The sequence below is a fragment of the Lissotriton helveticus genome, chromosome 6, assembly GCF_964261635.1.
Source record: "Lissotriton helveticus chromosome 6, aLisHel1.1, whole genome shotgun sequence".
Lineage (NCBI taxonomy): Eukaryota > Metazoa > Chordata > Amphibia > Caudata > Salamandridae > Lissotriton > Lissotriton helveticus.
Window position 1 is genome coordinate 501,184,813 of NC_136067.1, and position 18,161 is coordinate 501,202,973.

General features: G+C 45.0%; 1 protein-coding gene across 11 annotated transcripts in view; it reads left to right on the forward strand.

Moving 5' to 3' along the window:
• MLIP (muscular LMNA interacting protein) overlaps nucleotides 1-18,161 on the forward strand; it is a 1,868,253-nt gene that overhangs the window by 1,478,753 nt on the left and 371,339 nt on the right. For 5 of the 11 annotated variants that reach the window (XM_078647952.1, XM_078647955.1, XM_078647953.1 and 2 more), the window contains one exon: nucleotides 13,911-14,003. The exons of the other annotated variants lie outside the window; for them this stretch is intronic. In XM_078647952.1, the coding sequence (XP_078504078.1) occupies nucleotides 13,911-14,003 (93 nt within the window). The remainder of the gene's footprint in view (nucleotides 1-13,910; nucleotides 14,004-18,161) is intronic. 11 annotated transcript variants of the gene reach the window in all.

Here is an 18,161-nt window from a genome sequence, read left to right on the forward strand (position 1 = left end):
TCAATGGTGGACTACTAAAGGTATTCTGGGCCGTAGGTGGTATCGAGCCTGACCTGGCAATTCCTGATCATTAAACAGAACAGATGAGGAAGCATCCGAGGTGCCAAATTTTCCATGTACTTCCCGTTCAACAACTGGAGCAACAGATTCTGAGGCCGATTCCGCACTTGGTGATGCGGCCTCTCTCATGCACTCGGCTCCTCTTTCTTGCCATTCAATTTCCTGGGCGTCGGAAAAGGGAACCACGCGAGGAGCTCTTTCACTTTCCTCTGTCAATATTCCTTCTGAATTCGGGCGATCAAAAGGAAGGGGAAGAGGCACCTTTTTTACATGAGCAACATGGATCCAGTGCTTCCATCCAGTCACCTTCACTGCTGTTCGGGTGGGCAATAAAATTTGCACCGGTTCCATCCACCTAGGCTCAAGTCTCGATTTTCGCTGATAATTCTTTACCATTACCCACTGGCCGGGCTCCAAACGATGTCCCGAACCCTCCGGCATGGGCTGCAATACATCAGATAGCTGTTGGTGGATAGAATGAAGGACTTTAGTCAATGCATACAAATAATCTGTCATCATTGGATAATCTATTTCTCTAAAACTTCTCGGACGAGGAACCCCATACATTAGCTGGTTGTCCAAAAATAACCTCCTACGGGGACAGACCTAAACGGGAATGGGGGTCATGCGTAAGGACATTAAAGCCAGAGGCAACGTGTCCGGCCACCGCAACCCCGTACTCTCCTGAATTTTAGCCATCTTTAACTTCAGAATCCCATTATATTTTTCGACCAATCCAGCAGACTGAGGGTGTCGAGCAGCATGAAATTTCTGTTTTATGTGTAGTCCATTACAGATATTCCTGATAAGATCAGCATTAAAATGGGTCCTGTTGTCCGACCATATGACCCGAGGGACCCCATATCTAGAGAAATATTCTTTGATTAGAACTTTAGCAGTTGCTAGTGCAGTATTTTTCTTGGTAGGGTAAGCTTTTACCCACTTACTGAATGCACAGACCACTACCAGGACATACTTCAGGTTATTCACTCTCTCCATTTGGATATAATCCATTTGGAGCACCTCGAAAGGTAAAGAGGGTGGTGCAAAATTCCCACTAAGAACAGGTTCTCTTCCTCCAGGATTATGTCGTAGACAAACCATACAGTGTTGAACCAAATGAGTAGATGTTTTAGAAATATTGGGATTATTCCAAACTGGGTCCAATAATTGACAAATCCTCTTCGGTCCTATATGTGCAGTCCCATGGGCCACAGTCACTACAGCATTAACAAAAGCATTAGGAAGCATCCATCGCTGTTTTTCACTTAAATCAATCCAACAACCATTATCATCCAACCTCCCTACTTCATTCTCCCATCGGGCCAATTCAGCGGGAGTAGCTTCCTTCTGTATTTCTCAGACACTTTCAATGGTGTTATCAAAAATATCCGACTCTTCCACCCACCTGGCTGAATGTACATACATCAGGGACATTTTAGATTTAGCAGTAGCTTTTGCTATTTGGTCAGCGAAAGCATTTACTTCTCCCACAGTATCCACTATGGTTTTATGGGCACTACACTTAACAATTGCCACCTTCCGTGGCAAAGTCAACGCATTCAACAACCTTAATATCAGGGGCCCATGTTGTATTCGTTGGCCATGGGATGTAAAGAATCCTCTTTCAGCCCCAAACTTCCCAAAACTATGAGCCACGCCAAAGGCATATTTGCTATCAGTATAAATATTTACCACCAGCCCCTCGCTTAGCTCACATGCTCGTAACAGGACTATTAGCTCAGCTGCCTGTGCAGAATGATAGAAAACTCAAGACGTTTCAACTACCCTACGCAGCGTGGTAATTGCGTACGCAGCACTCATGGTGCCATCTGGTAACTTAAAACAAGAGCCATCCACAAACAACTCCCCTTGGGGTTCAGATAGGGGCGTGTCTGTGATGTCCAGCCGTCCCTTTGTTTCTTCTTCTGTCCGAAATATGCAATCATGTATGTCATTGATTGGTTCATCCGAAGGGAGGGGTAGTAACGTGGCTGGATTCAGAGCGGCACACCTTTTATTGTAATATGGGGGGCAAACAAAGTCGATTCATATCCAGTAAGACATGTACTAGTAAGGTGCTGTGTCTTTGTTTTATTCAAAAGTGTGTCCACAGCATGCGGTACCATCACTGTGAGGTCAGAATTTAGCACGAGTCCTTCCGACTGCCTAATGGCCACCGCCACTGCGGCAGTAGCCCTCAGACAGCTAGGAAGTGCTCTAGCGACATGATCCAATACTGCCAAAAAATAAGCACCAGGTCTTTGCTTACCACCAAATCCTTGCTTTAACACTGAAAGCGAACAACCATCCACCTCATGTATGTAAAGTACAAAAGGTTTTTGGTAGTCAGGAGTTCCTAAGACAGGTGCAGAACAAAGAGCAGTTTTCAAAGAATCAAAAGGTTTCTGACACTCATCCGTCCAAGGTAAGGGTTCATGCACTTCTTTCGTAATCAGGTATAACAGTGGTTTAGTAAGAAGAGAAAAATTAGGAATCCACTGGCGACAGTAAGAGGTTATGCCAAGGAATGCACAAACATCTCGTTGACTACGAGGAACAGGCATGTTAAAAATAGCAGACACACGTTCGGGAGTCAACGTCCTCCCCTCTTTCGACAGTAGATGACCAAGGTAGGTCACATCCTGTCGACAATATTGAAATTTAGAAAGAGATACTTTATTTCCATGGGCCGCCAGATGGGACAATAATTCAACAGTAGCCTCTTTTCAGCCCTCCCCCGTATCAGACGCCACCAAGAGATCATCAACATACTGGAGGAGAACATTTCCGGGAGGCAGGGTCAATTCATCCAAAATTACCTTCAAAGCCTGACTATAAATGCTAGGGCTCTCTGTGTAGCCCTGAGGAGAACGGCAAAATCTAAAGCTGCGGCCTGATAACAAGAAGCTGAAAATATGTCTGCTCTCAGGATTTATGAGAATGCTAAAGAAAGCATTCTTTAAATCAATAACTGAGAAAAATTTAGCAGTGGGGGAATCATAGTAAGTATCGTTGTAATATCCGAGACCACTTGATATTTTGTGGTACCAACACTTTATTAACCTCTCCGAGGTCAGTTACAAAGCGGTACGTATCAGCGTAATGAGGACTGCTCCCTATAGGAGCCTTCTTCAGAATCGGTAATATAGGGCTGTTTCAGGTGTTAGAAGCTGTCTCTTCCACTACACCCTTGTCTATCAAATCTTGTATTATTGACATTAATACCTTTTCACCTGCTGGGGAGATTTATACTGTGGAATACGAGGCAACCGAGCATTTGCTTTTAACGTAATTGAAACTGGTGTAATATTCAATAAACCTACATCAGTATCACCGGTTGCCCACAACGTGGAAGGAATGTCCGCCAGCTCCGGAGGGAGCTGGCCGTTTTTCATAACATTCTGTTTAATACATTGTTCTGGTGATTGAACCGTCAAATATACTCCATACGGAGAACAATACATTTTGGCAGGCATCTTTTTTAACAGATCCAATCCCAACAAATTTTCCCCACATTGCGACGTCAACAAAAATGGAGAATCTACTGTAACTGGACCTATCGTAAATGAGAGTGTCTTCGATATGGGGCTTACCACTGGAATACCAGAAAATCCAACTGAAACATTATTATGCCCGGACAGAGCAGCCCCTGGGACCAATGAATGAGCGATCGAACTATTCATTGCACCCGTGTCCAACAAAAAGTTTTCCGAAATTCCCATTATTTGTCCTGTAACATACGGCCCCTTTTGGTCAACGGGTACTGACACTTGGCCCCCTCTCTGTCCGTGGCTGTCCTATGCACAAAAATATCTATCTGATTCATCCATTCCATAATATTCGCGGTAATACTGCCCCCATTAGGGTAATCAAAATATTTCCCTCTGGACTCACCTCTCATCACTTCGTCCCTTTTCATGTCACCACGATCAATGCCACCCCGTCCTCTGCCTCTACCTCGGCCTCTCGCTGCTCCGTTCTGTGCTAAAAGGAAAGGACACTGAGCTCGCCAGTGCCCTTCCTGTTTACAATAAGCACACTGATTCTGACCCAAAGGAACAGCCGGACCTCCTCCTCCTTGTCCTGTCCCTGCCCCTCCTGGAACAAACCCCCTCACTCCCCCTGAGCTCCTTCCACGTCCCCTGGCCACTTGTTGTAATAATACAAGAGTTTTAAGATCCTTAGTCTTTTTATCGGATTTGTCTTTACTCTCATTCTCCCTATGCTCATAATATTGAGCCATACTTAATATGACTGAAGGAGTAAAGGTGGTCCAAGTACTTTCTGCAGCCTGGAGCCGTGCTGATATTTCCGGCAACAAGTTAGTCACAAAACGATTAACAAACAATCTTATTCCCACTTCTACCGATAAATCCTGTCCACTGAAATCAATAAACACGCCTTCAAATCGAGGAAAGAAGTCTGATACACTTTCATCCTTTTTCTGTTTGCAAGCAGTCAATTTATCCCAATCCACCTTCTGGGGTGGGATTAAGGTGTGCATATATGTAATTATTTGGCCCGGAAGGGCCAAAATCTCGGCTCTAGGTTTATCTCCAGTTTTCCTTTCCCCATCCCAGACCGTAAAATGCTCCCACGTTCCCCCTAACTCGTTAGCATGAGGTTGGCAATGTACCTGGCGCCATACATCAACTGGAACCAACAGTCCAAAAAATAATTCAATATCAACCATAGTCATTACAGCTGAAGAAGCCGCTTCAGTAAGCTCTGTGTAATAAGCAGTGGGGTTTTTACGCGGGTCAGGTAAATGAGACTTTAAGGAAAGGACCTCACTTCTCTTCCAAGGAGTATATACCCACTGTTCTTGAAAACGGGCTTCAACACGGGCCTGGATGACCTAGTTGGCATTATCCTTAAGTTCCGGAATTTCGGGATGGTAAATGGGATGAACTTCTCACATGGGATGCTGAGAATCCCATGTTAGACATTTTGTAAATAATCTTAGCCGATATCGCATAATGGTGACCAGGTTCCCATATACATGTTCCTGTCCTAGCTCAAACGTATGGGCCCGGTCCACCATATCATATAGGACCTGCAGAGCCCTCCCATCCTCGAAACATTGTTCCCATAAAGAAATCAGCTGATTAGCCATAGTTTCTAGCGCATATTGCTGCATAACCGGTTCGTAATCCTTCATAGTTCCCCAAATATCCTCGATAGTGTAAAGAGCATTCCATACCCACTGGGATGCCTGATCTATCACCATTTGCTTTTCCTTACATCCTACAACAGCACATGTATATAATCGTCAAACGCCCCCTATCCCGGGAGCATGGGAGGGGGTTGAGTCTATCCTGGCAGGAGTTGAATTGGCTGACTGGGAAGGCAAAGCCACAGAAGACGAAGGAGAGGTCAATGTCACTGGGGACATGACAGGGGTCAACGAGTCGTCTGTCAATAAAGTAGCCATCGTAGAGGAGGGAGTAAAAATGGTCCCCGTCGCCATAGTAGTGGCAGGGGTCACAGGGGCCGTCGATGACACGACACGCGCACCGGGGGCACTGGCCAGGGGTATCGCAGGATACATCCATTGCGGGGCATAAGGGGGTGGAGGACGCGTATCTAATAATTCCTCTATTTCATCCTCCACCTCAGGCTGAGCTATATACCTTTTATCGGCCTGTAATCGAAACTGTCTATCTAAACATTCTATCTTTTTCTCAGTTTGTTCTTTATCATATGCTACAGCCTTTTGAGTGATGGTCTGACCATTCTGTATTTTTAATAATTTCTCTTCCCTAATTCGGCGACGTTTTACCTCTTTTTGCCATAATCGCAAAGAATCAAACATTCCCTGGCGACTTCGTTTAGAGAACAAACGATCCTGCAAATACTGTATTTTCTTTTCATCGAAAGACCCTGTTACGGGCCATTGTAATTCTTCATTATCCTTGGTATATTTGTGCCACAAATTGCTAAATAAAATGGGTGTAAGGCCATGTTTTACATACATATCAATATTTGGACTGCCTTCAGGTGGGGCAGGCTGGATTTCATCTAATCGTGTATTTTTCTGCCGAAAACAACATCCAAAACATATTTTACTAAAACACGACATTTTTAAGTGATCACTCCTCACACTTCGTCACAAACAATCAGAACATGGCCATGTTTCATTCACCCTCAATCTTCGTCGACTTCACACCCACCGTATACAAAAATTTAAGCACACAACCTTTCACATAAAAAAGGAAAACATTTTTCTTTTTCAATTCTCAATCAATATGAAGCTACCAAAGAACGGAGCCCGTCGACTCCCGTACATAGAGAAGTTGTGAACCTCCAGCCACTGGACCAAACAGAAACAAAGAAAACAGGCAGTCCGGAGACTACCAAGAGGTCATCAGAGAGGAATTAACCACAGACCGGCCTACAGACCATCCCGCAATCTTCCCGGTTCACCTTCAGGACTATTCTGACTGAGCCCGCTACCTTAGCGCCGCTTCAGATGTGTCCAGCAGTCACCCAGGTACAACCACGGGCTTTTCGGAGGGCAGTCCGGCCTGGTGTGCACAAATAAAAATGCCGCACCAAGGCGTCTGATTGTAACCTCTATAATTCACCAAACAAGTCCCCGGAGCCTCTGCCCGTGCAGCCTCAATGCTGCCCTGTCAGATCTCCAAAACTCCTCGTGGTACGCCGACCACCAAACCACAAAATTCAGTTAACTCTTTCCAAAACATTGCTCAATGGCACAATCCATAAACAACAAACTAATACACTCACCTTGTGCACTCAGGTAGGATTGCAAGTTCTCCACTGCCCACTCCTGAAGATCAACTCGGATCAGTTCCTGGATACACCCGTAGGAACCTGGCGAGGGGTCACTAGCAGCTGGGGGCTCTCTGATCGCAAGAGCGGAGTTCAGCAAAAATCGTTAATCAGTCCACCCCCTCGACCAGAGCACTACCCCTAATGTCCTTATTTCAACCCGTATTACGGGAGGACGACCCCAAACACGGAGTCCCGGCGGAGTCGCCAACTGTAGTACTGGAAAAATATGCTAAGGTCCACACTTACCAATAGCCCAACCACTATTACCAAATAACCAGTCAGTTGGCAGAGAAGAAAAGGCAATCGTTTATTAACAAAAAGGCTCTGCGCAGAGGAGCCCCCTCGTCCACACCCAATCAGTGCGCCGAGAAGACAGACGATTTACACTTGAGACAACTGCTTTATACCCAAGTTACATTACATGAAATAACCATATTTGGCAACCTACCAATAGGTCCGAGATCTCAAGGAAGAACCATATATGGCACACAAAGCCTGCTCTGAAGTCTGTTTCTGTTATTATGGGGAAGGTCAGAAAGGGTAACTCCCTTTCGTCTCGGTACATAGGAGTAACAGCCTGGCGCCGGCAAGAATGTGCTCATCACCTCCAAAGACAGATGCAACCTTGGGCCTTAGAGCAGAGAGAACATCATGAATTCAGCTGTCTTGCAACCCAACTAATTGGGGCTTGCTCGGTAACAGGAAAACAACACGTGATCACTATCCAGGCCCGAGTCGACAAATAAAGAAATGGCGTTAGTGTGGTTTCTCTAACTACTGTGCAACTTAACCTATATGTAAATAACAAAAACTACTTTCCGTTACTAACATCAAATGATACATAAACTATGACTATAAGTGTATGCAGCTACATCATGCTAACAATTATCATGTTAGCAATTCCGGTAAAAGGAATTCTGTTCCACAATCGCAATATGCTGATGATCTCACCCTATATATTTGAGACCCAATGCATAACCTCAACTCAGTTTTTCATGAACTCACTAGATTTGGGAGGCTCTCAGGGATTAACATCAACTGGTCCAAATCCACCCTACTCCCTCTCACTCCCAACATCCCCACTTTTGAGCCTGACTATCCTATTCAATGGGCCGATGGCCCGTAAGATATTTGGGGTTCTGGCTCAGTACAGACATTCAGGAACTTTCGGACATGAACTTCAGCCGTGCGGTGGCCTGGCTGGTGTGGAAGATAGAGGTCTGGTCTAAACTCCCCATTTCCCAAGCCGGCCTCATTACTAAAGCTAAAATGATTGTGCTTCCTAAATTCTTATACCTTTTTATCAACCCCCCCCCTACAGCTCACACAATCATTTTTGAAAACCTTAAGATCCTCGATGATCTCCCTGGTATGGGCCAGAAAACAACCACTAATAGCATGAGAGGTACTCACACTGCCACTGGCGCAAGGCTGGCTTTGAGCTCCAAATCTGCCTATTATGCACAAGCGCAATACCTACATCATTGGATATTTACCATCCTCTTCCAACCACACATGGCGGTGGAGACCGAGATTGTTACCCCATTACTGCTGGTATTGGCCTTGTATCAACCTGTCAAGTGCCATCAAACCATTATACACACACCAAACACTCTGCAATGGGCCTGGGACCAACTCTGAAACTGCGCACAACAGTCAGTTCTCTATGCCCCATCAATCACACTTGCACACAATTCATGGATCCCTGTGCTGGAGGATAGAGGTAGTTCTACACAAGCTCATGCTTTGGGATGGGAGACATTTGCTGACCTATACCCTGGCGCCTCTTTCTTGACTCCATCCACACCTTCACCCGGCGGTACTACTAACTTCTCCAATTTACTATTAAATTACTTGATCTGGGGAACATGCCGGACATTGCATGACACATTTCCGACCCCCTCTCCCTCTCTCCTGGCCCTGGAATTGTTCTTGATGACTCCATCCCCAGACAAGCTGATTTCTAAACTCTACAGCAGCATGCAGTGCTCCTCCCAGGTTACACACCCACAGGCCTTTGCCAGGTGGAATGAGGATCTAGTCGAACCACTGACAGAGGCTATATGGCAGTTCTGCTGCGGGAAGCTGGAGATGCTATCTCCTAATTACAGGCTTCGCCTTATACATTTTAAAAATTAACAGAACATCTGTGCAGCTTAGGCGGATGGGTCTTCATTCGGAGGCGCATTGCTGGAGGTGTGCGGCACCAGATGCCTCCTTTTTACAGATGGCCTGGAGCTGCCCCGGTGTAGAGCACTATTGGACTAAAATTCTTACGTTTATTAACAAGATTCTAGAAACGCAGTTATCCCCGTCCCCCAAACTATGCCTTTTGGGTTATATTCAGGATGTTAGGCATTCAGACCTAAAGATATTTTGAGCCCCTTCCTTGGTTGGCTATCTTCTCGCAACATTGACACTACACAAGCCCCAGAAGTTTCTACCACAACCCACTGAATGCCTCCCCATATATATTTTCCTGTTAGTCCTATATCACCACCTGTTCACACGATGTGCTATTGTACCACTACTTGGCTTCACGGTCTCAGTCCTCTGTCCTGTGCAAAACCGATAAACGTTCTGATCCTTTTATGCAACTTTGTTGCTAGCATTTGTGCAATTGATATGATGCCTCTGTTTTGTATTGTTGTTTTTCTCTTAAACACAATTATCTGTATAATATTGTTGAGCACATTCTGCTATACACTGCATATTTCCTATTTCAAATGCCAATAAACAAAGTTTAAAAAAAAGATGGCTTCATCCCTACCCTTGTAACCTGACTGTAGCAATGTAAAAACTGCAATTCAACCTGTCAAAATAATCTCATATGACTGGTCAAAACCTCCATTTTATCTACTAATAAGTTACCCATGTGTAGGCCTTGTAGCCCACAAGGCAAGATGCATGGTATTTATATTTGAGATGCATAGAAATTGTACGTTTACAGGCTCCCAGAAGCAACAACTGCAGGGTGACCTGAATGGGCATAGATGGGTCCTCTAAATCTCACATGGTGTGGCAGGGTGGGATCTATGGATCTCCTTTTGACACCACATTACCAAAGCCTGCTTGACAGGCTTTGGAGAGGACCCTTGGAATACCTACCCCACAAGCCCATGTCCAGTCCTCAGACCACAAGCTTAGTGTGGATGAAGACTTTCACCATCTTCAAAATGCTCAAATTGGGTAGGGTTGGCCCTGGGAACTTTTCCCTCCTTGGTTAGGGCATGCCCAGGAGTCCTTCCTATCCAATAGCTGATGCCAGGCATACATATGGCATATTCAGGCACCCACTTCAGAACACTCCTGAAGCAGAGGAATTAAAGAAGATTCTGGACCTGCTTTCTGTTACCTGAGAGGATCCCTGAAGGATTGAACCTGCTCCCTCTTGCACCAAGGACAAAAGGTGGACTCTAAAGGTCATAAGGCTGATCTCCTGTTCAAGCTACTGAGAAACAACAAGCTACAAAAACCTTTCTTGCCACTACCAAGCTAACCAGTGGCACCAGGGCCTGGAAAGAACCCTGCTTTTGGCCTCTACCTTACACACTGTGAAAGTCTATATGCCTTCTCTGAGGTTCTGGGGGGCTTTAGAAGTATACTACTGTGGTGAATTGGGACTTAAAGGGCTAAGTCAGAAGGTAACATATTTGACCAAGGTGAACCTGGGTAGTGTCTCTGCTTTGCACTCCATCGTGGTCAGCTACAAATTGCACCTAGGACCTGGATTCTTCATAACCAGCAGCTATCATTGGCACTTTGTGCTTGTTAGCACTATTCTTCCCTAAAACGATAAAAATGTTTATTTGTTGTTTATTTTGTTTTTTTAATTTGACTCTGTTTTTCCATTTCTTTTTTTTTTTATTGTTTTACATTTTATCTTTCTGTCTGTGCTGAAACTGCATAAATAATTTGCACATTGCAATCCGTTATGCCTGTCTGTTTTGCCATGGCTACTAGGGGGCTGAGATCAAGTTAATGTAATGACTTTAAGGGTTTACCTTGACAAGAGTTTTGATTATTCTTTGAGGTGAGCAGTTATTCACTCCAATTAATAATCCAATTTTGTTCTTGCAAACTAAATTTATTTCCAACTTTGGTTTTGATAATCTGAAGCAAAAAGCAGTACTCTAAAATATATAAAAGCATTGGTTATGCTTTGAGGGAAATGATGTAGAACCAAAATATAATATTGTCTCAGTGATGATTAGTAACTAGTTGAAACATATTTATATTTATTGACATTAGAGTTCCATGCGTGACAGGGATCTATTAGCCCCTAATAAAAAAATGTATTTGGCTAATTATGTCTTCTTAAATTATTTGAGATATGAACATCTATAACTGAGTTAAATTATATGCCCCCTAATATTTGCTCCCCGAATTGGTAAAAGTGAGAAACTCAAGTTTTTAAATGGTGGAGGGTCATCTTATGTTGAGTCATAATAACTTATATCTGTAAGGAATTAATTCCTTAATATTAAAGAAGTCAATTTCCATCTACCACCAGAATCAGCGTAAGCATTTAATACATTTTAGATAACATAATAAAATTGTTATGTGCCACTTCTATACAATAGAAGATGGAACTTCCCAGCCAAGTGTACTTTGGTGGTTAGCTTTTTAAAAGTGATTTTTGTGACAACATTTTATATAGGGTTCAAGATAACTTAATCATTTGAACTAAGCATTGAGTTTATGCTTTTTGTTTAAACAATGTGCATCACATGAGATTATGGATAGCGTGCCTGGTCTGCCCATAAAATGCATTATATTTAGTTATACCCTGGCATTCCATAATAAAAGCTCTACTTACTTTGGTGCTTTGTTTAAAAATGTTGTATGTTCATCCTCCCATTCAAACTTCTTTTCTCCTTCTACATTCCAAAGATTTTATCTTGTCTATGTCCTCCCCTTTCCTTTATGGCACCATGGATTAGTATAGTTGACAATGCATCTCTTATAGGTGCTAGATGAATCCATACCTTCCTCCCTCACCCTTTAAAATGTATCCAAATTGAATTTGCTTTAATTAGGAGAGTCCGTTATGGATGATTGTCATCTGTTGTTAGAAAAAAACTATTTAGTACATCAACATATTTAGCTACTTATAAGGAGGAGGGACATATTAATTACCCCTCAATTCTCACTTACACTTCAACATTCCATAATTAGGTAGCTACTCAACGTGTAGAATATCGATGGTCTCCACAGAACCTGAAACTTACCAGGCTCACTCAGCTCCTTAGGAAAAACTTGGGCAAGTGGGATTTCAGAGAAATATTTTTTCCTATAATACCCTTAAGCGTAGCCATTTGTACAATTTGTAAACAAGCACCTGCAGATGAAATTTAAGAATCATCTGTCTGAACTCCAGTTGTTTTTTTGAGGTGTCAACTATGATACACAAGAATATGGAAATCAAATTAACTCTTGACTGAAAAAAGAATTCACTTGAACTGCTGTATACAAAATGATCTTTTATACAACTTCAAAGTTTTCAAAGATGATGTGATAGCGACTTGAAATGTTTGATGGGATAAAAAAAACTTTGTGAGCCTGATAAATTGCGAACTCCCCTTTGAAATGTGGTAAAAAGCATTCTCTAAGCAGAGTCTCAGTAAATTCTAGAGAACTGGAAATATTTTCCTAATAATATGGGACTCAACTATTCAAAGATTTTGCCTTTTGACCTGGTTTTTCATATACTCTTCTGTATCCTTTGATATGTACATTTATTTGTTTAATTGAATGACTAAGGACTAACCATCAGAATCCATCTCTTCCATATCTGATACTGGTTTTTTTAAAACAACATTACCAAGTGTTTCAAATGGCGCAACCAGTTGAACTAAGCACTGCGTGTATGCCTATTATTTAAGCCACAGCTTTCCAGACTATTCATGTTGGTGACATACCTTTTTGACAATCGTCATCTTGCAACACGGTAATTCGAGTGAGAAAATGTTGAAAAAATAGTGGGCAAATAGTGCATTTTCAAGCAAATTTGAGAAATCAGGAAGGTTAATAAAGCAATTGTGAATCTGTTCTAACAAAGACTGTGACTGGCAAAACTGGGTGTAAGCAAGGTTAGGGTTGTGCCTGAAACAAGAATGTAATCATGCACACATTGGCACATACCCCAGTGATTTAAGACACAAAAAGTGGGGGTGCAAGCACTGCCAACCCTTTCAACCATGCACAAAGTCTGCCTGCTGCCTTGCTGAATATGAGTTATACAGAAATTCGTTCAGGAAGGGGAAACTGTGAGTGGTAAAACAATAATGCAACTTATCAGCCGGTCTCTGCGCATTAAACTCATGTGGGATCGCTTTCCTCAGCGCAGCGCGCCAAAAAGCAATGGAAAATAAGACGAGTCATATGTTTTTCCATTCAGCACTTTGAGTTCAAAATAACTGGATATAAGAGATAAGGAAAAATACATATATGTCATAGAAATTGTAAATATCAAAATGTATGGGGAAACAACATATCTCACGAAAACTTTTCACTGATTTTTTAAAATATATATATATATAATTTGTAATATAACACACATACATTTCCAAAATAAATGAATTCCTCCGAATCTATAGAAATTATATAAATAGCAGATGCATTCCATTCACGAATATGTTCTCGAAAGGACGACATTGCTACTCCGGCAAGTCTGCTTTTCTTAACAATTATAGCACGCACACATAGCTGCCAAGGTTTTAGTTTGCTACGTGTGACATTTCCATATTTTCAGTGCAATTATGAGTGACAATTCAACGACTATGAGTGACACTTTCTCACGAGCAAAATCAAGCAATGAAGACGAGGGACAAATATAAATGTCAGAAATTACACCCATTTGAGCAACAAAAAACTGTAATAAGATCTTAAAACATCTGCAAAGCACTAGAATTTGAAGGGCACTAACCTAGTGCCCTTGTAATGGGCGAGGGAAAAGTGTTTTCTACTTATCTACTGTGTCTCAACTTGGTCTTTTTTTTTCTTTTTGCATTTTGGTATGATTAATAACAACAAATTTTAATGCAAAGAAAATTCCAAGCCTGGGTGAAACATTCATACTGGATAATGAACATATTGCAGTCTCTCGTGCAACGTTTCTCCCACAACAGACATCTGATGAAGTAAGTATATTTTACTGGAGGCAGCACAGCATTTCTAGATACCACTTAGATTTAAAAACGGAGCTGTTAATTCAAGAAGGCATAGCAAATGACAAAGTGCACAGCTTCAGGGACCCCTGCTGGAACTGATAAGATGTACACTGCTTAGCTATGGCAGAATTACAGTAGGAGGCTTCTAAAAGACCAAGGGCCTCTTGCAAGGGGATACCACAATGGCACACTTTGCTCCATGCTGAGACACAGTAATCTTGGTGGACATCAGCTCATGTGGGCCTGGGCAGTGCTGGTCCAGAGAGACTACAGAGGTATAAAATACTTCATTTACTCTTCTAGGAGGGCATTCACCAGGACTGAGCAGTATTACTAAATAGAGAAAAAAGGCCTAGTGATATACTGGGGATTTAGACACTTTATATATGTCTACTCTCCCACCTTCCAAGCGGTTCCTGTGCGCAACCTCTTGTGCACAATCACCACTTGGAATGTGTGACAGTAAAACATCAGGTGTACAATCTCAATGTTGAATGCTACTCCAGCGCTGATAACCAGTCGGACTGCCTTCCAGGACATTCAAACCTGACATCCTGATTGCTTGCAGTCGGCGAGCAGTGAAACACCCTCCTGCCATTCGTCATTGTCGTACACAATCAGACAGCGGATGTGTGCAGCCAATGAGGCTCACTTACCGCGTTCCAATGCGAATCACTCAACAGAAGCAGGCAATGAGCATCAAGCTCTATTGTCGCCCGCATTCCTGCTGTCCCTTCTCATGCAGGTGCAGCCTCACTCTCGAGCGGGGACTCCACTTCCGCTGTGACACACTGTGGCTCTTTCCCCTTTAATGCTTGTGCATTCTGGCTCTCTACTCTGCAGTACTGCGTCACTGAATACGTCCAAGTGAGCATTCGCCCTAATCTGCCCAGAGACGTCAATGTTAACTCAAGAAGGCATAGCAAATGACAAAGTGCACAGCTTCAGGGACCCCTTATGGAACTGATAAGATGTACACTGCTTAGCTATGGCAGAATTACAGTAGGAGGCTTCTAAAAGACCAAGGGCCTCTTGCAAGGGGATACCACAATGGCACACTTTGCTCCATGCTGAGACACAGTAATCTTGGTGGACACCAGCTCATGTGGGCCTGGGCAGTGCTGGTCCAGAGAGACTACAGAGGTATAAAATACTTCATTTACTCTTCTAGGAGGGCATTCACCAGGACTGAGCAGTATTACTAAATAGAGAAAAAAGGCCTAGTGACATACTTGGGATTTAGACACTTTATATATGTCTACTCTCCCACCTTCCAAGCGGTGACCGTCCTGACCCAGTCAGATCCGGTCGCTCCACCCGCTCCTGGCCGTCCTTGCACCTCATCCTCACTCTGTGCCCTGCCAGCCTGTGCCCCATCCTCGCTTTGCACTGTAACTGCTGCCCTGTTGGTATCGCACTGTAACTGCTGCCTTGTTGGTATCGTATTTGCTGCCTGCCTTGTCGGTATCGTATTTGCTGCCTGCCTTGTTGGTATCGTATTTGCTGCCTTTTTTCAGTTTCTGTGCCAGCCTAGCTCTGCATTGCTTCTGCTGCTGAGATCGTATTTGCTGCCTTTATTAAACATTTGTGCCAGCCTGTGCCCCGATCTCGCCCTGCATTGCCATTTGCTGTTGTTTGGTGCCATTTGGTGTCCCAGCCCTTCTCTCCTCCTCGCCGCTGCTCCCCCGCGGCCCCACCCCCGCTCCCTACAGCATCCACAAGAGATCCCTACCCCATGCGCCACCCCGCTCCTGCCTCCCAGCTGCTCCTCCCTCCCACTGAAACTTAAGGACTGGCCAGAGCGGTGAAGAACTGTGACCGTCCTGACCCAGTCAGATCCGGTCGCTCCACCAACTCCTGGCCGTCCTCGCACCTCATCCTCACTCTGTGCCCTGCCAGCCTGTGCCCCGTCCTCGCTTTGCACTGTAACTGCTGCCCTGTTGGTTTCGCACTGTAACTCCTGGCTTGTTGGTATCGTATTTGCTGCCTGCCTTGTCGGTATCGTATTTGCTGCCTGCCTTGTTGGTATCGTATTTGCTGCCTTTTTTCAGTTTCTGTGCCAGCCTAGCTCTGCATTGCTTCTGCTGCTGAGATCGTATTTGCTGCCTTTATTAAACATTTGTGCCAGCCTGTACCCCGATCTCGCCCTGCATTGCCTTTTGCTGTTGTTTGGTGCCATTTGGTGTCCCAGCCCTTCTCTCCTCCCCACCGCTGCTCCCCCGCGGCCCACCCACGCTCCCTACAGCATCCACAAGAGATCCCTTCCCCAAGCTCCACCCCGCTCCCGTCTCCCAGCTGCTCCTCCCTCGCTCCGCCCCCCCACTCTCCACTTATGACAGATGTACTTGCGCGCAGCGTTCATGCACAGCGAACGCGCCCTATGCGCGTCGAAGGCGCGCCAAAGGTAAGCCCGTCTACGCCCGTCCGCGCCTGGACCGCGCACAGCGCCAAACCCCCTGGACCACGCAAAACCCACTCCACCCGCCTAACATACAACGCCGCAACCCTCTTTGCACTCAACACTGGCCGTCTCCCCGACTGCCACCAAGCCATCCCAGGACGCACCCATGGACCCTTCACCTGCCAATCCTGCAAGTTCGGCTGAATCAGGATCCACACTACACCCACAAACACCAAACAAAGCTCCGACATTAACCACCTGAAGTGCATCCTGCTCAACACCCGCTCGGTCCACAGACACGCCATTGAACTATGAAACCTATTAGACAACACTACGCCGGACGTCGCCTTTCTTACAGAAACCTGGATGAACGCCTCATCAGCTGCAGACATCGCCATAGCCATCCCGGACAGCTACAAGATCATCCAAAAGGACCGCATCAACCAGACCGGAGGAGGCATCACCATCGTCCCAAGAACACCATCCGCATCACGACCAGCTCCGACGACACCCTCACAGCCACCGAACACCTCCACTTCCAGATTCACAACGACCCCAAGACCACACTTAAAGGCACCCTAATCTACAGACCACCAGGACCCCGCACACAATTCAGCGAAGACATCACTGATTCATCAGCCCACACGCCCTCCCCTACAAAGACTACATTCTACTACGGGACCTCAACTTCCACCTGGGAAAAGAACAACAACAGCAACACCACCACCTTTCTGGACAACCTCGCCAATCTCGGACTCAAACAACTGGTAAACACCCCCACCCACTACGCCGGACACACGCTCGACCCAATCTTCTCCTCCAGCAAGCACGTCTCATTCAATCACGTCACAGGACTCCACTGGACGGTCCACAGCTGCGTTCACTTCAGCTTCAGAAAGACCACAACCCACCACCACCCACAACAAGCCCCCCGCAGAAACTGGAACAAACTTACCACCGACCAGCTCACCACATCGCTAAGCCAAAACCCTCCCGCCAAATCATCGGACCCAAATCAAGCAGCCAGCAATCTCGCACAATGGATCACCCACTGCGCTGACGAATTAGCACCCTTGAAAAAGTAACACAACAAGCCAGGTAACAAAAAAGCCTCCTGGTTCAATGATGACCTCAAGAACTCCAACAAGAACTGCCGCACCCTCAAGAAAGCCTGGCGAAAAAACCCGACCACAGACAACATGACCGCCCTCAAGGACGCCACCCGCAAACACCACCAGCTAATCCGATCCACCAAGAAATCAGCATTCAAGGATCGACTCGACAACAACGCCCACAACAGCAACGAACTCTTCAGCATCGTCAAACAGCTTACCAATCCCAGCGCCGACACCAACGACATCACTCCCTCTCAAGGCCTCTGCGACTCTCTTGCCTCGTTCTTCCACAGAAATATCGCTGACATACATAACAGCTTCGGTGACCAGTCCACTCCCCTTACCACCGAACTGAAGCACCCCACCACCACCCTTTGCGCCTGGAACCCGATCAGCACCGAAGACACCATCCACTTGATGAACTCCATTCACTCCGGATCACAAACCGACCCATGCCCCCACCACATCTTCAACAAGGCCGACTCCATCATCGCACCCCAACTCTGGGATATCATCAACTGCTCCCTCAACACTGCTACCTTCCCGGAAAGCTGGAAACATGCCGAACTCAGTGCCCTCCTGAAGAAACCTACAGCAGACCCAACTGAACTT